Source organism: Diospyros lotus, chromosome 8, assembly GCF_014633365.1.
Source record: "Diospyros lotus cultivar Yz01 chromosome 8, ASM1463336v1, whole genome shotgun sequence".
Classification (NCBI taxonomy): domain Eukaryota; kingdom Viridiplantae; phylum Streptophyta; class Magnoliopsida; order Ericales; family Ebenaceae; genus Diospyros; species Diospyros lotus.
Genome location: NC_068345.1, coordinates 30159415 through 30182550, shown reverse-complemented (window position 1 = coordinate 30182550; position 23136 = coordinate 30159415). Strand labels below are relative to the sequence as shown.

General features: G+C 39.4%; 1 protein-coding gene across 2 annotated transcripts in view; it reads left to right on the top strand.

Annotated features, from left to right (window-relative positions):
• The window catches only part of LOC127807472 (uncharacterized), a 101705-nt gene that overhangs the window by 31787 nt on the left and 46782 nt on the right, over positions 1-23136 (top strand). For both annotated transcript variants that reach the window (XR_008024691.1, XM_052345343.1), the window contains exons 8-11: positions 13157-13303; positions 14346-14424; positions 17503-17616; positions 17714-17883. Coding sequence is in view for 1 of the 2 variants with exons in the window: in XM_052345343.1 (XP_052201303.1) it covers positions 13157-13303; positions 14346-14424; positions 17503-17616; positions 17714-17883 (510 nt within the window). In the remaining variant the exon portion in view is untranslated. The remainder of the gene's footprint in view (positions 1-13156; positions 13304-14345; positions 14425-17502; positions 17617-17713; positions 17884-23136) is intronic.

Genomic DNA, 23136 nt, shown 5'->3' with positions numbered 1-23136 from the left:
TTATAAAGTGTCGATCGATCTCGATGTGCTTATCATGTCATGTTGTATAGGATTATGCGCAATGCTTATAGCCAATTGTTTATCACAAATAACCTGGTTGGTTCATTGATAGCTATCTTCAAATCTTCCAGCACAATTCTCATGCATGGAAGTTCACATAACCCAAGTGCCATAGCTCTAAATTCTGCTTCAGCACTTGACCTGCCACTATGCTTTGCTTCTTACTTCGCAAGAGATCAAATTGCCCCTAGGAATATGCAGTAACCTGTAGTAGATCTCCTATTAGATAGAGATCCAGCATAATCTGCATCCGTATACTTCTTCAGTAGCATCAGGCTCCACATGCTTCTTCAGAAGAGAGACATGAAACATCGGGTGGCATTCCATGCCCGTAGGCAATTGTAGTTTGTAGGCCACTTTGCCCACCCGTTCAAGTATGAGAAAAGGTCCAAAATACTTTGGACTTAGCTTGGTCGGGGTTGGGCAGAAAATGAGTGTTGTAAGAATCTTCTGACCTTTAAAAAGACTTGATCCCGCACATTGAAATTTCTATCACTCCTCATGCGGTCAACAGTTTGTTTCATCCTGTTTTTAGCTGTAGCCAACTCTTTCTTGTGTATAGAGAGCATCTCCTTTCTGCTTTGTAAGTATTTTGTCGCATTAGTTCATGTCTCTGGGAAGTTAGTCATCGCGGGCAATGTGGATGTCTTATATCCGAATAGAGCCTCGAAAGGGGACTTCTTGATTGAGCTATGGTAGCTTGTATTATACCACCACTATGCTAGGGATAGCCACTTTCCCCAACTATTAGGCCTTGCAAAACACATCATCTTAAATAGGACTCCAAGCATTGGTTGACCCTCTCGGTTTGTTCATCTGACTCAGGATGGTATGCGGACGACATGTGCAGACCTACCCCTAGGCCCTTGAACAGCTCTTGCCAGAAATGGCTTGTAAATACTTTGTCTCGATTTGAAACAATGGATTTAGGTATCCCATGCCTCTTAGCCACCATATCATGGAACACTCGAGCAACTTCCTAGGTTGTGAATGGATTTGTGAGGCTGATGAAGTGAGCAAACTTCGTCAGCCTGTCAACCACTACCAAGATCATGTTCTTGCCTTCAAACTTGGGTAAGTCCTCAATAAAATCCATGGATATCTCCTCCCATGCCTGCTTTGGTATAGCCAATGGCTGTAACAACCCCAGGTAAGCCACTTGTTCATGCTTGCATCGTTGGCACGTCATGCAGGCTGCCACAAATTCCATCACCTCTTTTTTAAGCCTTGACTAGAAGAACATTTGTCTGACTCTATAGTAGGTAGCTTTGAAAATCAAAATGTATTAGTGAATGAAGGAGCGATTAAGGAGAGATGGAAGGAGTATTTCACAAAATTATTCAATGATGGTGGGGACACAAGAGTTAGGTTGGGACACCTTAGTAACTTCGAAGGGAATGTGAGCTATATATTTTATATCGACGCATAAGTTCAAATGAAATAAGACAAGCATTAAAAAAGATGAAAAATCATAAGGCGGTGGGACCAGATAATATACCAATAGAAGCATGGAAATGCATGGGAGAAGAGGGCATCTCTTGGCTAATGAAATTATTTAACGCGATCCTTAAATCCGAAAAAGATGCCAGATGAGTGGAGGAAGAGTACTTTTTATTCCTATATACAAGAACAAAGGAGATATTCAAAACTGTGAAAATTATAGAGGAATTAAGTTAATGAGCCATACCATGAAACTCTGGGAGAGAGTAATAGAATAGAGGCTCAGAAAAGAAACAGAGGTCTCGAAAAATCAGTTTGATTTCATGCTTGGTAGGCCAACAATAGAAGCTATATACCTACTAAGGCGTCTAATGGAAAAGTATCGGGATCATCAAAATGACTTGCATATGGTGTTTATAGATCTAGAAAAAGCCTATGATAGGGTCTCTAAAGAAGTATTATGGAGGGTTCTAGAGAAGAAAGGAGTTCAAATAGCCTATATACAAGCTCTTAAGGACATGTATCACGGTGCAGAGACAAGGGTCAGAACATGCGGAAGAGGATACTGAACCGTTTAAAATTACAATAGGACTGTATCAAGGTTCTGCGCTAAGTCCATACTTGTTTGCTTTAGTAATGGATGAACTCACTAAAGACATTCAGACAAATGTGCCATGGTGTATGTTATTTGCAGATGACATAGTGTTGGTGGATGAAACAAAAGAGGGATGTCAGATCACTGATCTGATAGAAGGAATTTTAGGTGAAGAAGGAAAAATGGAGGGACAATCTGGTAACCTAGGTATATGATAAGGGAGTGAACACTAAGCTTGAGTTGTGGAGAAACAATTTAGAATCTAAGGGATTTAAATTAAGTAAAAGGAAAACAAAATATATGGAATGTAAATTTAGTAAGAATGCAAAAGTGGAGGATATTATAATAAAATTGGAAGACTAAATCTTACAAAGAAAAGACCATTTTCGATATTTGGGATCAGTGATCCAAAAAGATGGAGAAATTCACGAGGATATCACGCATAGAATTATAGCAGGTTGGCTAAAATGGAAAAATGCATCGACGGTGTTATTTGATGGGAAAATCCCATTAAAACTAAAAGGAAAATTCTATAAGACAGCTATAAGACCAGTCCTATTGCATGGCTCAGAATGTTGGGCAGTCAAATACCAGCATGAGCAAAAGACGAACGTAGCGGAGATGATGATGCTAAGATGGATGTGCGGCCATACAAGAAAAGATAAAATTAGAAATGAGGTTATTCATAATAAGGTAGGGGTAGTGCCAATCGAGGAGAAGATGAGAGAGAATAGACTAAGATGGTTTGGTCACGTGAGGAGGAGATCAAGAGATGCTCCTGTGAGGAGAGTTGATGAAATGGAACAATTAGTCAAAAAAAGAGGTAAAGGGAGACCCAAGAAGACTTTGAGAGAGACATTAAAGTTTGATATGAAGTGTATGGGTCTAAATGAAGATATGACAAAAGACAAAAATACATGGAAGTCTAGAATTTATGTAGTCGACCCCACATAATGGGATAAAGGCTGGATATGTTGTTGTTTATAGTAGGTAGTTTTGACCCCTAAATGCCCACCTAGAGGAGAGCTATGTAGCGCTTGCAATATCTTGGATTTTAATTCTTTGTCATCCCCCACAACTAATCTGACTTTAAATCTGATTAGGCCATTGGAGAGAGTACCCATGTTCATTGGTATACCTGACTGCTAGCTGCCTCTGCTGGGATTTAATGCATTCGGATTTATCATAGCTCTCGGTGACATCTTGGACCCAATCGGGTACCACAGCTGTAATGGCTTCACATGCCTTTTCTTCTTCTCGTCTCGACAAGGCATTTACCACTATATTTTCTTTGCCCTTTCTATATTGTATTACATAATCCAGCCCCAATAATTTTGATACCCCTTTTCTTTGTAGCTGTGTATGTAATCTCTGCTGTAGAAGGTGTTTCAGACTTTCATGGTTTGTCCTTATGATGAATGTAGTTCCCTTTAGGTAGTGCCTCCATTTGTCGATGTCTATGATCATGGCTAGCAATTCCTTTTCATACACACTCAGTCCCTGATGCTTAGCAACCAGTGCCTGGCTGATGTAGGCTAAGGGTCTTCCTTCCTGTATCAACATTGCTCCCACCCCAATGTCACATGCATCTGTCTCAATCACGAAGGGCTTAGAGAAATCAGGTAGGGCCAGAACCGGGGCTTGTGTCATTGCCCTTTTAAGAATAATGAAAGCAACCTTAGCTTGGGAATTTCATTTGAAGTTGTCTTTCTTGAGTAACTCAGTTAAGGGCTTACTAATTATCCTGTAATGTTGTATAAACCTCCTGTAATACACAATTAGCCCTAGGAATCCCCTTAACTCTCTTATAGATGAAGGCCTCGGCCATTCCAACATGGTTGCGATTTTCTTGGGGTCTGTATTGACTCCCTGACCCGAGATGATATGCCCTAGATATTCCACTTCACTCTTTGCAAAGGAACACTTTTAGGGTTTCACATATAATTGGTTGGCTTTCAGGATTTCAAAGGTGGTTTTAAGGTGGATTATGTGTTGTTTGAGGTTGGGGCTGTAGACCAAAATGTCATCAAAGAATACCAAGATAAATTTCCTTAGGTAGGGGGCAAATAGATGGTTCATTAGAGTTTGAAAAGTGGATGGGGCATTGGTGAGCTCAAATGGTATCACTAGGAACTCATAGAGGCCCTGGAGGGTTCAGAAGGTCGTTTTTTGTATGTTTGCAGGGTTCATCCTAATTTGATAATACTCTGTGCATAGGTTAAGTTTAGTGAAGATGGCAGCCCCATTTAGTTTAAGTTTAGTGAAGATGGCAGCCCCATTTAGTTTATCGAGTAGGTCTTCAATCAAGGGAATAGGGAATTTAATTTTCATAGTGAGGTCATTTAGTTATTTATAATCTATGCAAAAGCGCCAGGTGCTGTCCTTTTTGACAAGAAGTACGGGAGATGCAATGGGACTCTAACTAAGTTGAATGATTGGAGCACTGAGCATGTTTTTTACTTGTTCTTCAATTTTAGCCTTTTGGTAAGGAGGGTAACGGTAGGGTCAGATATTGACTGGTTCTGAATTGGGCTTCAAGGGTATGGAATGGTTGAAAAGTCGATTTGGGTGCAGTGTGTGTGGCTTAACAAATAAGTCTTTGAATTCTAAGAGTAATGAATGTAATTCAGTAGGGTAAGTTACCTTTGCAAAGAGGTTAAACACTAGAGGGCCCTTTTGTTCTCCTTCATCCATCTCCATGGCTTGGATGGAAAACATTTGAGATATCTGCCCCTTTCCTTTGTATAGTAGCTGAGAAGTTTAGGAAGAAAACCTAGCTTTTAATATGTATAAACCACTTAATTAAATTCATAGACTATATACCTATATATATATACAAATACAATAGGCCATGGGCTCTAACATAGGATTAACCCTAGACTATAACCATATAACTCTAACACTCCCTCTCTAGCTAGAGCATATATATCATATGCGCCAAGCTTGCTACAAATATACTCAATTCGAGGACCCCTGAGAGACTTAGTGAAGACATCTGCTAACTGGTCATTGGAATTGACAAAATCTGTGGTAACACAACTAGATAAAATCTTCTCTCGGATGAAATGACAATCTATCTCGATATGTTTGGTCCTCTCATGAAAGACTGGATTAGAAACAATATGTAATGCAGTTTGATTGTCACAAATTAATCTCATTTGTGATATCTCCCCAAACTTGAGCTCCTGAAGCAATTGTTTTAACCAGATAAATTCACATGTTGCCAAGGCCATAGCATGTTATTTTGCTTCGGCACTCGACCTAGCAACAACCTCCTGCTTCTTACTTTTTCAAGATACTAGGTTTCCTCCAACCAGAACACAATATCCTGAAGTAGATCGTCTATTAGAAGGAGAACCTGCCCAATCAGCATTAGAATATCTGACTACTTGAGTATGACCTCTGTCCTCATACAGTAGTCCTCTACCTGGAGCTTCCTTAATATACCTGAGAATCCGGACTACCGCATCCCAGTGGCTATCACAAGGAGACTGTAAAAACTGACTAACAATACTGTCTGAGAAAGAAATATCTGGGCGAGTGATAGTGAGATAATTAAGTTTTCCGACTAGCTTGCGGTATCTTCCAGGATCAGCAAGAGGCTCCCCTTGTCTTCGTAAGAGCTTTACATTAGGGTTCATAGGAGAATCTATAGGTTTACAATCAAGCATCCCAGTTTCTTCTAGAATGTCTTAACACATAGTTCCGTTGAGAGATAATAATACCAGAACTGGACTGAGCAACTTTTATGCCAAGAAAGTATTTAAGTAACCCCAAGTCCTTAGTCTGAAAATGATGGAAAAAATGTTTCTTCAACTGAATAATACCATCTTGATCATCACCGGTAATAACAATATCATCCACATAGACAACCAAGTATATATACCTCCCATGTGATGTGTGTTTATAAAAAACCGAATGATCAGACTCACTACGAGTCATACCAAAGTCTTGAATGACAGCACTGAAACGACCAAACTAGTCTCGAGGAGACTGCTTCAACCCATATAGTGAGCGACGGAGTTTACAAACCTGCCCAAACTCCCCCTGAGCAACAAACCCAGGAGGTTGCTCCATATAAATCTCCTCCTGAAGCTCACCATGTAAGAAGGCATTCTTAATGTCCAGTTGATACAACGGCCAGTGGCACATAGCTGCTATAGAGAGAAACAAACGCACAAAGGACATCTTAGCAACAGGGAAAAAAGTGTCACTATAGTCAATGCCATAAACCTGAGTATACTCTTTGGCAACCAAACGAGCCTTAAGGCGATCAACCTGCCCATCAGGACCCACCTTGACAGTATAGATCCACCGACAGCCAACAAGAGATTTCCCTGGGGGTAAAGGAACCAAATCCCAAGTACCATTGGAATGCAAAACAGTCATCTTATTCGCCATTGCTTGTCGCCACCTCGAATCAGAAAGTGCCTCACTAACAGTTTTAGGTACTGAAACAGAGGATAAGAAAGACACAAAAGCACAAAAAAGAGACTAGAGACGGTGATAGCTAAGAAAATTATAAATGGGGTGAGGATTGCAAGAAGAACGGGTACCTTTTTGAAGGGCAATAGGAAGCAGATCCTTAGAAGGCAGGATCGCGACAGGTGGAGAGACTGGAGCAGGATGTGAGGCAACAGGAGTCGCTGAAGTAGTAGGAGATGCGGGAGAAGGCGCAGGAACATCTCCACCTAGAGGAGACCGAGGCTGATGACGTTGATGATAAACCTGCAATTGGGTAGAAGAAGGAACAGGGAGAATAGGAGCAGGAGGACTCGCGGGAAGAGGGATTGCCTCAGAAATGGGTTGACACTCGGAATGAGGCGAAGAGTAGAAAGGAGACGACTCAAAGAAGGTAACATCTGCCGAAAGAAAATAGCGGCGGGTGTCAGGAGAATAACACCGATAACCCTTCTAAAAGCGAGAATAACCAAGAAAAATGCACTTGATGGACCGAGCAGACAATTTATCTTGACTGGGAGACAGGTTATGGACAAAACAGGTGCAACCAAAGACACGGGGAGGAAGAATATATAATGGTTGATCAGGAAACAAGAGAGAGTGAGGAATCTGGTGTTAAAGAACCGATGAGGGCATCTTGTTAATGAGATAGCAAGCAGCAAGGACAACTTTAGCCCAAAAGCGAAAGGGGACATGATGATGTAGAATAAGGGTGCGAGCAGTTTCAATCAAATGTCTGTTTTTATGCTCAGCAACCCCATTCTACTGTGGTGTATATGCACAAGACGACTGATGCAAGATCCCTTGAGAAGACATAAAGGTAGTAAAGGGAATAGAAAAATACTCAGGGGCATTGTCACTGCACAATACTTGGATAGAGGTATGAAATTGCGTTTTGATTTCAACAAAAAAGGATTCAAAAATTGAAAATAACTCAGAACGATTTTTCATTAAATATAACTATATGCAACGAGAATAATCGTCGATAAACGTTACAAAATATTGAAAACTCAAAACAGACACGACACGACTAGGACCCCAGACATCGGAATGAACTAAAGCAAACGGGGACACAGCCCGATTATTGACACGCTTTGGAAAAGAAGTGCAAGATTGTTTTCCAAGTTGATAAGACTCACAATGAAAAGACAACAAACTAGATAAGCTGGGGTTCATCTTCTGAAACTTAGCCAAACTAAGATGTCCCAAACGATTGTGGAGAAGAGCAAGAGACTCAGTCATCGAGCAAGCAGTAGGCGATGCTAGAAGGTTGAGATGATAGAGACCCTGCGACTCACATCCGACGCCAATCATCTGTCCCGTACCGCGATCCTGGATAGTAACAGAATGATCATCAAAGGTGATAGAACAATTTAAGGCACGCGTAAGTTTACTAACAGAGACAAGATTAAAGGGACAATGTGGAAGATAAAGGACAGAATCTAAAGCCAGAGAAGGTAAGGGTTTGGTAGTGCCAATAGCTTTAGCAGCCGCTTTGGACCCATTGGCTAATGTTACAGAAGGTAAAGAAATAGAATTAGTAAAATGAAAGAACAAATGGGGATTACTAGAGATATGGTTAGAAGCACCTGAGTCCAGGACCCATGGTCCCAAAGAGGATGATTGAGCGAGACAGGTAGTTAAATCACCAGAGTGGGCGACAGAAGCAACTGTGGATGAGGTTTGCTGGGACGTTTTATACTTGAGATACTCATCATAGTCAGCCCCAGTGAGAAGGACAGATTGCGGTGGATGACCATCAAAGGACTCAGATCGAGAACCATTAGCACGAGCAACATTAACACGAGGAGGACGGTCATGCAACTTATAACATTGTTCCTTAGTATACCCCCACTTGTGACAATAGTTACACTTGGGGCGTTTGCCTTGATTACCACGATCTTCTCCTTGTTCGCCACTACTCTGAACCTGTGAAGCCATGACTGAATGATCACCTGCAGAAGAGGGAGGCATTGTAGGAATAGATGAAACTCGAAGAAGACGAGAATACACTTCATCCATAGTAGGTATAGTAGGACTAGCAAGAATCTGATCACGAATAGGAGCAAGCTCATGACCAATGGTAGCAAAAGTACAGACCATGAAGAACTTATCCCTCTAAGCTAGATTCTCTGCAACAGTCTTACTAGCAGGTAACAAGGAGTTAAATTCAGTTTTAATAGAGGTCATCCGACCAAGAAAATCAGGAAGAGTCAAACCCTGCTGTCGTAAACTGAGCAGATTAGACACTACTGAATACAGGCGTTGAATGTCATTAGTGTATAACGTCTTGGCCTGAGCCCACAATTCACAACACGTGGTATAGTTAGTATAGATCGGATGAAGAGAGGGATCAATTGACTGCCACAGGAGACTGCACAACAGAGCATCATCTCTCTGCCACTTAGGTTTATTTGTGGTCACATTCTCGGCCTTGGTAGTGAGATGATCCTGTAAGCCTTGATCCATACACTATAGTTCAACAGCCTTGGACCAAGAGATATAATTGGAACTGCCCATCAATTTCTCAATAGCAATGGCTGGAGAGGGAGACAAAATACCAGAAAAGGAGCCAGATTTACTAGTACCAGCTATGTTGGACAAAAGGGAGCCCTACAAGACCAATAGATCTGAAACAAAAGGGTTAAATAAGCCAAAAAATAAAAGCTGGATGATCCAGCATAGAGAACAGGCGCGCTGGAGCGATGGCAGATGGCGGATGCCGGTGACCGACGGCCTCGGATGGTGACGAAACCACCGGGGCTGGGATGGACTGAAGGAGGCGAGTCCAATGGTGAAGACGACATTGCGATCGGAGCACTGGTGAGAGAGATCGGAGCAAAAACGTCTTCGTGAATAGTGCGAGAGAGACGGTGCATGGCGGCGACAACAACAACGATCCTCCGGGGGTCAACATATTGGAGGCCGGCGAACGCAACGGCGGTGGTGGTGTGCATGATCGGTGGTCAGACGGTGAAGACCTGCAGCTGACCAGTAGTGCGCGCGGTAGAAATGCAGTGGGTGGCGACGGCGGTGGCACGGTAGGCTGCCGCGGTCGGTGGCGATGCGATCGACGGTGGTCGTCGGTGATGCGGGCGGCGGCGGCTAGGGTTTGTATGGTGGCTGCTAGGGTTTGTATTAAAAGCTAGGGTTTGTATTTTGGCTCTAATACCATGTGAAGCTTAGGAAGAAAACCTAACTTTTAATATGTATAAACCACTTAATTAAATTCATAGACTATACACCTATATATATATACAAATACAATGGGCCATGGGCTCTAACATAGGATTAACCCTAGACTATAACCATATAACTCAATAGTAGCCTTTTGCCCGTGATCACCTTACACTCTCCTACATCTAAGCTACCCTTTAATGTCAACTTCTTTTCTTTCAGATCCAGAGTGACTTCCAATTTATTGAAGTCAAAGGTCAGAGGACTTGCTATCCTCATCCAATCCACCCCTAGGACTATATCACAACCTCCTAGCTCCAGAATTCTCAAGTCTGTAGAGAACTCCTCCCCTTACATCAGCCATTTGAACCCCACACTTTTATAATTGCCATACATCTACTTCCATTGGCTGTTGTTACTGATAAGGGAGTAGTATCCATCAGTGTGCACCCTAATTCAGTGGAAGTTGCTTTATTGAGGAAGCTATGGGTGTTGCCACTGTCAATCAGTACCATGATCTTTCTTTTTCCCACTCGACTTTCCGCTTTAATGATTTTGCCTGCGGGTCCCCCCTTGAGTGCATGAAATGAAATTTCCCCCCCTTCATCAACAGGGTCATGTTGGGGTGTCTTTTCCACCGTCTCCTCACTATCCTCTTGCTCTTCCTCGGCTATCTTCTCCTCACCTCCTTCTGTGTTCAGTAGTTGCCTTCGGCACTGATGGCCGGGGATGTAAGGGTCCCTACATTTGTAACACAACCTCATCTGCCTCCTTTGCTCCATAGTAGGGTTTCTGATGGTCAGGGCCTACTGATTTCCTCTTGGTAGGCCTGAAGCCACTGTTGCTCCGACCTCCCTAGTGTTTCCACTAAGAGATAAACTAATCAGGGGAACTATACGAGAAGGAGCCCCGTTTCTCTTGTAAATCACTTCCAACGTCAATTCTTGTTGTCGGGCCTTCTCTACTGCCTGCCTCATGGTGGTTGGCATCATCATCTTAACCATCGATCTCAACTCATCTTTAAGTCTGCTAATAAAGCTGGACACAAAGTATTGCTTAGTAAGTGTGGGCTGAGCATTCCACATTAAAGCTCCTAACTCGTAAAACTTTTCTAGATACTTTGTTACGGCCCCCTCTTGTTTGAGTTTATTGAACTCTTCTATTACGTCCGCCATGTTCTTTTCTCCAAATCTCTTGCGCAATTCTTTTGCAAAGTCGATCCATCTCGCCCCAAGCCCTTTAGACCTGAACCACCCTTGGAACCAAGAATCAGCAGTATCATTGAGATAGGTTGTTGCCAATGTAATTCGTTGTGGTTCAGCCACATTGTAGTATTGAAAAAGACATTCACACCATTGGATCCACCACCTTGGTCTGGTTTCATCGAACAACGGTATCTCCAGCCTTGGCATTGGTGTGTGATTACCAGATTGGGAATTAAAATCCCTTACATGAAGGTTTGGCTCCATTCCTTGTACCCCTCCGACTCTGTTTCTCTTGAAGGCCTTGGAAGTATGTCGAATCTGTTTGAATTTGGTCCAGCTTCGGATTACGGGGGAAATTTCGCAGGCAAGCGGAATTGTGGTAGGGATGACATCATGTTGAACATGTTGATCCTTTGGCCGAACTGATCCATCGTGTCCCTGTGTCTCTCCAATTCCCTTTGCATATCCTCAAGAGAGGTCGCCAATTCCTCTGGCATCCCTTCTTGGATTGTAGCTATATCTTCCCTGCTTTGGGTGATAGCTTTGTGTGTCTGCATCATCCCAAACTCCAACGATTCCATTCTCGACTCCAACTATTTGTGTCTCGTTCCTTCCGCCATCGATTGCTCACAATTCACCATGCTTCCACTTGTAGAACGTCGCCGAGGATCGCTAGCTCTGATATCAATTGTCAAGTCTCGGATCTGAGACTTGGACAATTCTGAGAGAATCGTAGATTCAGAGAGGAAAGAAAGGGAGAATTTGAAAGAAGAGAGGGAGAAAGAAAGAGAGGGAAAGAACTGAATGCTTTTATTGATAGTTCCCATCCTCTTTTACAATGCCTTCTATAGGCTATCACCCTCGGTTTGTTAGTGTAACTGACTAGGTACAATCCTCTTAAGTGGTAACCACCAATACACATGCTACTATCTGTTTATTACAATTACAACTATGCTTTATTACAGTTACAACCATGCTCTTATAGGCTTATTACAGTTATGCCTTTAGGCTCGTGACGGGTAGATGGATAGAGATTTGAGAATAAAGGAAGGGTTCAAGTTTGAAGTTTAGATCAAGATAACATATAATTCTAAAGTTAGTTTTTCAGTTTTAAAGTTTGAATTTATTCCTATTTTCTAGGAGATAAATGTTTCTAGTTTCTAGGGGATAATAGCCTAAATTTTCTCCTATGTTCTAGGAGAAAAAGTAGGATGCAATTTGTATATATTGCTTCTCTCGGATTCAATAAATTCAAGTAAGCTTTCAAGAGTTTTAAGCTTATTTCAATTATAATAGAAGACAATGTAGAAATGAAGGCTTTATAGGATGGGTTATGCGATGCACCATCTCGAGAATTAATGCATCTAATTCACCTTAATAGTTCTACTAGGTAAAAGTTATCTTTGATTTAGACTCTAATACCATTAACTTCTCATAATCCCGTGCTGAATGTCTAACATCTTGGCCAGATACCCTTGTTCTCGGATGTTGGCACAATGGTCCTCGCTGTTCGGGCATGGAAATGTACTTGGGAATTGGAATGTGCTTAGGGTGATTAGTTTTACATTGTTAGGGCGGTGGATTAGGCTTAATCTTGTCTTTCGTATTCATCTTTTTTAGTTTTAGCTCATTGCTCTTGCTTAGTTGGCCCAACATTTGACTGTCAACCATCTAGTTGATCTCACAACAATATTGTTTCACCTCACAATATATGTCTATGGCATTCTTCTTTTGATAGCCGATCTCCAGTTGATTGTCACTTGCCCCTATTCGATGTTCTAGACGTTCTATTTTGGGTGGTTGACCTAGATTTGACTGTCAGATTACCATGGCCAATGATATAGTGACCACTCCTCACCTTAGCTGATTTGCGCTACTCTTGGGACTCCCTCAATTAATCTTACTGTCAATTGCTGACCTTTGTCCATTGAGCTCCCTTCCATTTTGGATAGTACAGTCAAGTCAATTTTTGACTGTTCCCCTTAGCTGTTCCACACTGCCATTTATATCATTTAGTCCATTAAGTCATACTTGTACCTCGTGGTTCCCTTTGTCTTCATATTCTCATCATTTACTATCGGTGGAAAACTGTGTATAAGAAATAGAGATAGTTAGGTAGTTAGGTAAACTATACGGACAATTTTTCATTTAGTATACATTTATGTGAAATTGTTGAAAGTAGTCTGATCTGTGACTGATATTTATCAAATGTTTGTAGACTATGTTTGGAGTTTTGCAAGGGGCAAATGCATCTGGTCATCCTCATCTAGTGAGTGAAGTTGCAGATTCCCTAATGGCCCTTGAGCACTACAAATCTGCTTTGAAGTACTACATGATATTAGAAGGAAATGGCGAAGCTAACAATGTAAGTGAAGTGATTATGTGTTTATAGTTATTCTTTTACTTGAATAGAGTGAGGAGAATGATCTTGTGTTTGAACCTTTGTTGGCTGCTTTGTATCTGTTTCTCTGTGCTGTTTTCCTTTTCGCAATCTGAGTGGAATAATTTCTGTAGTTCCTATGATCACATCAATTATTGGGCAAGACAAAGTTCATATGTCAATGTCTAAGTTTTCTTGATGGATGTTCCTGATACAGCTAAGTTATGTTCTTTCCTTACATCTGCTTCAAGGTGTGAAATCTCTTTAGATTCTCATTCATGCACAAAGCTTTATCTCTACAATCCTGAAATCTAAACGATGCCTGCTCTTCTGTAAAATACCTCTCCATCTCAGATACCGTCCTTTGAAATATAAAGACAATCTAAACCATCCAAATGATATATCATCAGATGTAAATTCTGTCCACCTTAAAGTTTTTTACTTACATTTCCCATCAACTACCCTATTGTGATGATGCTGATGAGAGTACGGATCTATGCGAGTATGCCAACTTCCTCAAGTCATGTGGCACCTCCAACTATATTGCTATTAAGCTATTTGTCTCTTTGGTTTGTATTTTACATGATGGTTTGGGTTTTTGAATTTTGTTTTGAAGTTTCAATTTGATCAATTCACCACCAAATCTTTGAAATTTGTTGTAATGTTATACTGCTGTTGAACTTCATGCTCAAAATGTTAGTAATGTGCTCTAGTGACCATTATTGCTATCTGCTCTGACATGACTATTATTGCCATTTTTCAGATCAATTACTCCAGTGGTAGTAGACTCTCAGTTATGAGATTTATTATATTATATGCATAAAATTGCTGACCCTCGTTATTAATTGTATTTTTTTTTTGTTGAAGGATCATAAAGAACTTTATTCAGTAACTTGGTAGCATTTTTTTTAAATACTTTATTGATTTTTTTAACCCTTTTTATTCCATATATATGCTCATAATTTTCTCCAATGCTATATCTTTTTTGTTTTCTTATTACTTAATCATTGCTTTTAAATCATTTTAGGGCTTTGTACATCTGAAAATTGCTCGGTGCTGCTTATTTTCGAATGAAAGAGTTAAAGCAATTGAATACTTCTACAAAGGTATGCAATCTTTATTAGGAATAAACACACCTGTGCTCATGTGTTTTTGGTGAATGGTTAAGTGGAAGAAAGAAGGCAGAAAAAGAAAGGAAAGAAAAAAGGAGCATTCTTTCAAGGAGCCAAAGTGGCCAACCCATGTATACACACTGCTTACAAAAAGAAATATCACTTTTAAACAAATCCAGATTTTATGTTTTCTGAAACATTGATGTAATAATCAGAGGAAACTGGTGGTAACCTGAGAGATAGAAATGCAGGGAAGTTGTATGAACTTTTTCAAATCTAATAATTAGTTATATCTCCTTCAAATGACCACATGTCCATTTGTATCTGATGTGCCAGCACAAACATTGTGGTGTGGCTTGCCATACTGATCTCACTCTTCCACCAACAGTTGCTCCTTAAATTAACACGAAAGGTTTACCCACTGGTTTGGGCATTAATTACCCTATACTGCCAACCAAGGAGAAAGAAGCAAGCATCCCTTCTGCATGATGAATTATGGTTTTGGCTTTACCTTGTAACTGCCAACCAATCAGTTTTGGTCATATAATTGCATCGCAAGAGTTATTTTCCCCTTTGCATTACACACTTACTGTGTATGTTGTACAGGTTGGTTTCACAATATCAACTATGTGATGGAACACAACCATATCAATTATCTTCATTCACTTCCATCTCATGAAACATTCCATATGAAAATAGTGTTGGAATTTTATTTCATTATTCCCTTGCTAGATAGTTGCATAAGGAAGTGCATCTAGTTTAAAATTTTGCCACATTGTTCTTTTGCATGGATTTATATTCTCAATGTGACTTTTAGATGTCAATTGACATTATGAATGCCTTGACACCGACCCTAACTTGGTTAGGATAACATGTAGTTATTGATGATGATGATTTGTATATATACAGACACACACCTCTTTGAAGCTGCCCTTATACATATGTATAATCTTTATTTTCTCTTAAGACATGCATCCTTTTTTCAAGTCAGTAGGGCCTCTCACTTTCATGCCCCAAAATTAGCAGAAGCTGATTGGGTCAGCTTTTCCCTAATGCTGGCTTGATCTTCAGGTTTTCTAAGAAAGGGTAATTTTCTTCTTTTCTGCTTTCCATCCCTTTTCTATTTTTTATCTCCTCTCATATTATCCATTTAGTAATGTATATTCTCGCCTATGAGCACAAGAAGGGTCTCCACAATGACATGATATCCCTGTACAAGGGACCTACTAAGTTTCTCAAGCTGAGAATTTCATCACCCTTCAATCAGTCACTTTGGCTTGCAATTTGTCTTAAATCCTCCAAATCAATACTAATCACGATTATACACACCCATAAGGTAGCTAACAACATATTAAAATTGGATGTTTAACCCCCTTCCATTACGTTCCTTAATTGGGCCTTCAAAGTTCACTCACCTCCCGAAATCCTACAGTTGACCATCAACTATCTCTTCAACAGTCTATCTGGAAGTTGACTTTTAACTGGCTGTGCCTAGTCTAGCCCTTATTGGTTTCATAGTCAACTCTTTGGTAGACTGTAGACTGCCTAGCCTAAGTAGAGTGTGTGGAGGGGGAGGGAAAGAAGAGTTTTTGTGGGATTGAGAGACCTTTTCTCAGATAAAAGGGGTTTCGCCGTTTGCTCAAGGATCCCTATTATTTTATGCCATTTTGGGATAAGTTATCCATGGGCCTTCACATTTAGTTTTTGTTTTTTGGAGATCATAAAAGGTTTGCTAGCTTAAAGTGTTATCATAAGTTTAATTCATGACTTATAGAAACAAAAAACATGTCAAGCCTTAAATTACACTAGTTGCAGTCGGTTATGTGAATTCTAGCTTGCTAATCATTTTTATTTATGGCCATATCTACAGGTACTTATATGAACATCAACATTTCTTTCTCTATCTATTTTCTTTCTTTCTTTGTTTTTTTGGTTGAACAATGTCTGTTTCTTAGTATAAGAAAACTATTGAGAGCAAAATAATAATATAAAAGATAAAGTTAATTCTCTATATAGGTTTCATATGAGATGGTGGTTAACAATTCAATATGGTATTAGAAAAGACAAATCCCTTGAGTTTAAATCTCATTGTCAATCTAATATCTAAATTGTGGAATGTGGTTGAACCAGTTATGTAGTGAAGTTTGACTGGACGTGAGGGGGCATGTTGAGAGTAAAATAATCATATAAAAGATAAATCTTACCTTCTATCTAATAGCTAAAGCTTTTAGATGAGGTGGTAGTTAACAATTCAATAAATAAAATCATAGATTCATTTTGTAGATGAGATGAAGTTCCAAAGAGTAGAAAATCCTCTTAATGTGTTAACATAGATACATGCTTTATAAACATCACAATTCGTACATCCCGTTTCTCTATTCTTAATATTACTTGAATTTAACATTTTACACGAGCAACTTTCATCAATTAATTGCTCAAATCTTTCTTTTGAGTACCTATTGTTCATTGGCTTTATCTAAACCTTGTTGTAATAAAAGGAAGGGGGGGGGGGGGGGGGGGTAACATTTAAGATATTCCCAAAAACAATCTTCCTCATTATATTTTTCGTTACAATGTAAGTACATTTAGTCTCATAAACACTTGTGCTTTGATAAAATTGTTGTTTCCTTCAATTCTTGTTTCTTATTGAATTTTCATTGGAAGTGATTACTACTTGTATCCTTATTTGAAATGACTGTAGAAGTGAAACATATACTACAATTTCATTTATTGAGTTTTCCTGAAAATTTATATAGATTTTAATTTCCATTTCCAACATTTATATATGTTTCACTATTTTCTTGTTGCTTCCTTTATGTTTCTGAAATGCTTCCAAATCATCTCTGTTTTTAAGCTAACTGAAACTGTATTTCAAATGAAATTTCATCCTTGATGGCATTTTTGTTAAGTAACTGTATGTATGTCTGACAACTGGAGTATGGAACAACTGGTCTCTAGAACCTTATAGATACTTGCCCAGTGGTTGTCAAGAATGGTTGATTCCTTAATTTGGAATATAGCATTTTTTCTTGAAAAATTATTCTTACTCAGCTTATGGATTTGTGTCTTCAGCTTTGCATGCACTGCAAAATAACATTCAAGCTCGATTAACCCTTGCCTCTCTCCTTCTTGAAGAAGATAAAGAAGATGAAGCCATTTCAGTTCTTTCTCCTCCAAAAGATATTGGTAGCTTAGCTGTGATAACTGTTATTCCCATCTTAATTCTAGTACATCATAGCTGCGAATTTACCCTTCTTTGTAATCGCCTGCTTTGCATCTCCAGAACCAACACTTGGACCAAATTCTGATAAATCTAAACCATGGTGGCTTGATGGGAAAATAAAATTGAAGCTCTGTCAGATTTACAAAGCCAAAGGACTTACTGAGGCCTTTGTTGCAACTATCTTTCCCTCTGTTCGAGAATCATTGTTTGTTGAAACTATTCAGCTAAAGGTAACACTGCTTCAATCTCTCTCTCTCTCTCTCTCTCTCTCTCTCTCTCCATGTATGTGTTAGCCACTGAATGTGGAAATTGCATTCATGCAAGATAGACAAGTATAGCCATTGCTTATATGCTTTTATGTTGTTAGTGAATAGCTAGAGTACCAATTGTTTCTACTTGAGTCTTTTTTGTGTATATTAGGACAATGTAATTCACAACAAAGGTGCGTGTAGAGGGGCAGAAAAATGAAACCACTGTTTTGAACAACTTTAAGTGTTTCGAGTTGGTACTATTCTTGCCGTTGCGGTGGTCAATGATATAGATTGTTTTTGTCAACAGGGTTTCTGCATTGGTGTTTTGTTTGATTTTCAGTATATTTTGGTCTTATGTTTTCCTTTTTCTTGGAAAGAAAGAACAATTTGTTTTAAAAGAAGTGGAAATCTGTTTGGATTATGTGAATATTACAACAAGAATTCCACTTGATTGTTTATTGTTGGTGGAAGAAGATAAAGCTATGGCTGGCTTGTGCTAAAGAATAAAACCGAGAGATACCAGATAATCTCATCCATATCCTCTTATCTCTTATTGATAATAATTTGTTTCAATTTGTAGTTAGTTATCTGTTTAAGTTTGATTATTTAATTTGCGTATGTTGTAATCTAGAGCTATAAATTAGGAGTTATCTAAGAGCTGTAAATTAGGAGATATTTTAGGAGTTAGAGTTGAAGTTGAATTAGTAATGAGCTAGGAGACTTGTGTATTTATTCTCAAGGAATAATCTAAAATCGGAGAGGTAGAATTCATTCAATCTACCTAATTTTATCATGGTATTAGAGCCTTGCTCGTGAGATATCTGATTAACAAAGAGTTCTTCTTGTAAGAGAACTCTTATACAATGGCGGAAAAACCTCAAACTAGCGAGGTCTCCGCATCAAGTCCTCCTCCGGCACCCAGTAGCCAAGTTCTAGCAACAAGGAATATTCAAGCTCCAGTGGCAGCGACAGGCTTTGATGGATCCTCCCTACAAATCACTCTTCATAAGTTGAATGGAACCAGCTTTCGCGAGTGGTTCCAATCGGTTATGCTTGTGATAAAAGGCAAAGGCAAGGTTGGATATTTAACTGGTAAAACAATGCTGCTCAGTACAGAATCTGCAGAATATGGATTATGGGAAGCCGAGAATGCCATTGTCATGGCATGGCTTGTGAATTCTATGGAACCAAAGGTTGGACGGACTTATCTCTTTTATAAGACTGCTAGTGAAATTTGGAGTGTTGTCCAAGAGATCTATTCAGATCTTGCAAATATTGCTCAGTGTTTCCAAGTTAGATCCACTATTCGATCCACCAAGCAAGGTAACAATTCTGTAACTGAGTATTACAATATCTTGACTGAGTTATGGCAAGAGATGGATCTCTTCCATGAGATCACATGGGAATGCTTAGTTGATGGGAGGAAATATGATAAAATGGTGGAGAAAGAACGAATATTTGACTTCCTACATGGTCTAAATCCGGATTTAGACGAGGTAAGAAGAAGATTGCTTGGAACCAAGCCTTTTCTCTCTATGAGAGAGGTATTTGCTGAGGTTAGAAGGGAGAAGAGTAGAAAGAAAGTAATGTTGTCCAATCATTCAACCAGTGAAGGATTATTACAGAATTCTGCCTTGAATACAACTCGAGGAAGGATGTCTACCAGTTGATTGTCTACTTTTCCTTTGATTCTTAGGTTTCAAATTAGGAGGTTTTCCATGCAACTTCCACCAAGTCTTTTTTGTATGGCTTGTTACAATAGTCACACCATTGTTTTTCTCGTTGGTTATCGCCTACACTAGTTTCTTTAACTCAAGAACAACTGGAAGTCCTTCACCAGTTGTTGACTCAAACCAAGATACCAAAGCCGGTCAAAAGTTCAGACTGCAATAACAATTCTATGGTATCTTTGGCCAAGCAAGGTAAAATTAGTCATTCTCTATTCTCAAAAAGATTGTCAACTGGTGTTTGGATCATAGATACTGGAGCTTCAGACCATATGACAGGTGATATTGATACATTATCAGATTATAAGCCATGTAATTAGAATATTACAGTTTTTATGACTGATAGTACTAGGACTTTTGTTTAAGGAACAGGGACAACACATGTTGCAGGATTAAGCCTAAAATCAGTCCTTTATGTACGTAATTTAAGGTGTAATCTTCTGTTAGTAAGTAGGATTACAGAAGAAAAAAACTGTTCAGTAATATTTTCTTCCTCTCATTGTGTTTTTCAGGACATATCTTCGGGGAGGAGGATTGGCAAAGCTGAAGAAAAGGATGGTCTATATCGAATATCAAGGCTTGATCACCAAGAAGAATTTAGGTCCCTAGGTCACTCCTCTCTGATTACTGTTTTTGGAAATAACTTGATGCTATGGCATCAAAGATTAGGACACCCTAGTTTAGATTATCTTCGAGTCTTGTACCCTTCGGTTTCTATCAATAAAATTCAAGGCTTCTCTTGTGAACATTGCATTCTTGCAAAACAAACTAGAAGTACTCACTCCAAACATACCTATAAACCTTCACAACCATTTCACTTGGTGCATAGTGATGTCTGGGGTCCAGCTAGAATTCCTAACCTAACCAATACTCGGTGGTTCATAACCTTCATTGATAATCACACAAGAGTACGTTGGGTATTCCTATTAAAGGAAAAATTTGAAATTTATTTGATATTCAAGAAGTTTCATCAAATGGTCAAGAATGTCTTCCAATCTTCTATTCATATCCTAAGAACCGACAATGGCCGAGAATACTTCTCAAACCAATTTGATGATTATCTAAATGAGCATAGTATTGTCCACCAAAGTTCTTGTCCATATAACCCCCAACAGAATGGTATAACCGAGAGAAAGAACCGGCACCTACTTGAGACAGCTCGAGCACTTATGTTTACTCAATCGGTTCCAAATTCATATTGGGGAGAGGTGGTACTTACAGCAGCTTATCTAATCAATCGCCTTCCCTCAAAGCCCCTTCAATTCAAAACACCTTTGAGTATATTCCTAGAGTCTTTTCCTCACTATACCAGAGCCTTAAATCCACTTCCTCCTAAAGTATTTGGGTGTACCTCTTTTGTACATCACAACCAGCTAAACCAATCCAAACTTGATCCAAAGGCACTTAAATGTGTATTTGTTGGCTATTCCCCAAGTCAACAAGGATATAAATGTTATCATCCTCCTACTAGAAAATTTATTGTGTCATGCGATGTTTCCTTCTTGGAAAATAAATCTTTTTTTGCTGACACCAACTTAAACAGTGTACTAGCAGATTCTTGGACTTCAATCATATCAGTTCCTCTCAACCCATTCATCTCTAGGTCAATTCCTGAATCCCATCCAAGTTTAGTCCCTGCCACTGAAATTGATCAGCCTAACCATAATCACTGTTCAAGCCCAAAATCCATCTCTCAATTCCAAAATCAGCAAGAGGGGAAGAAAGAGGAAATTGAGATTCAACAAGGTGGTCCAAGCTTGCACAAACCTCCTCTTAAGGTATATTCAAGAAGACCACCAGCACTTTAGCCAACCAATCCTCCCAACCAGGAGGTAAGTCCAAATCAGCAACTACTGACAGCATTACTGCACAACAATGTGAAGATGATCTAGGTATTCCCATTGCCTTAAGAAAAGGGAGAAGGACATGTACCAAGCATTCTATCACAAATTTCATCGGGTATTCTAAACTATCTCCTACTTATAAGGCATTTACCCTCAGCCTTGATAATGTTGTTATCCCAAGGAATATCTATCAAGCACTATAGGATAGTAGATGGAGAGAAGCAGTTATGGAAGAAATGACAGCCTTGGAGAAAACAGGTACATGGAGAATTGTGGATCTTCCTAAAGGAAAGAAGGCTGTTGGAAGCAAATGGGTGTTCACATTAAAGTATAATTCAGATGGAAGCCTTGAGAGATACAAGGCAAGGCTTGTAGCTCAAGGATTCACTCAAACCCAAGGCTTGGATTATGAAGAAACTTTTGCCCCTGTGGCAAAACTCAATTCAATCCGAGTATTGTTGTCCTTAGCAATAAATCTGGACTGAAAATTGCATCAATTGGACATTAAAAATGTCTTCTTGAATGGAGAATTGGAGGAGGAAATCTATATGCGTATATCACCCGAATTTGAGACCGATCACACAAGAAGTATGCAAGTTAGAGAAATCTTTATATGGGCTAAAGCAATCTCCTCGAGCTTGGTTCAAGAGATTTAGCAACACATTATACAAGCTAGGATATACTCAAGGTCAAGCAGATCACACTTTATTTACTAAGATTGGGAGAGATGGGAAGAGAACAATTCTAATTGTTTATGTAGATGATATCATCATCACTGGAGACAATCATCAAGAAATTCAGCAATTGAAATAGTAGCTCAAACAGACATTTGAAGTAAAAGAGCTAGGGGAACTATGGTACTTCCTTGGATTGGAAGTAGCAAGAAGCAAGGAGGGTATTTTTGTATCGCAAAGGAAATATACTTTAGACTTGTTAAAGGAAACATGCAAGTTAGGATGTAAACCAGCAAGTACACCACTTGAGCCTAACTGGAAGAATAGAGAAGGAAAAGAAGAAGAAGAAGACAATCAAGTAGACAAAGGCATGTATCAGCGGCTGGTTGGCAAACTCATTTACTTATCACACACAAGACCCGACATTACATACGCTGTAAGTGTTGTGAGTAAATTCATGCATCTCCCAACTAAAAGACACTTGGAAGCAGCCTATCACATCCTTAGATACCTAAAGGGAACACCAGGTAAAGGGTTGCTATTCAAGAAAAGCCAAGACAGAGGAATAGTCGGTTATGCAGATTCCGATTGGGCAGGCGCAGTGGAAGATAGTAAATCAACATCTGGATATTGTACAAGGCTATGGGGTAATTTGGTGACTTGGAGAAGCAAGAAACAGCAGGTAGTAGCTCGCAACAGTGCTGAAGCTGAGTATCGAGCTATTGCTCAGGCAATCTGTGAAATAATATGGGTAGAAAGGCTGATGGGAGATCTTTCTATGCAAGTATCATCTCTTAAGTTACTCTATAGTGATAGTAAATTAGCTATCAATATAGTTAATAACCTTGTTCAACATGATAGAATGAAGTATGTCTGAATTGATCGATACTTCGTGAAACAAGAAATGGAAGAAGGAGAAATCAAGTTAACCTATATACTCACTGCAGATCAGCATGCTGATATTCTGATCAAAGCAATGCAGAAACA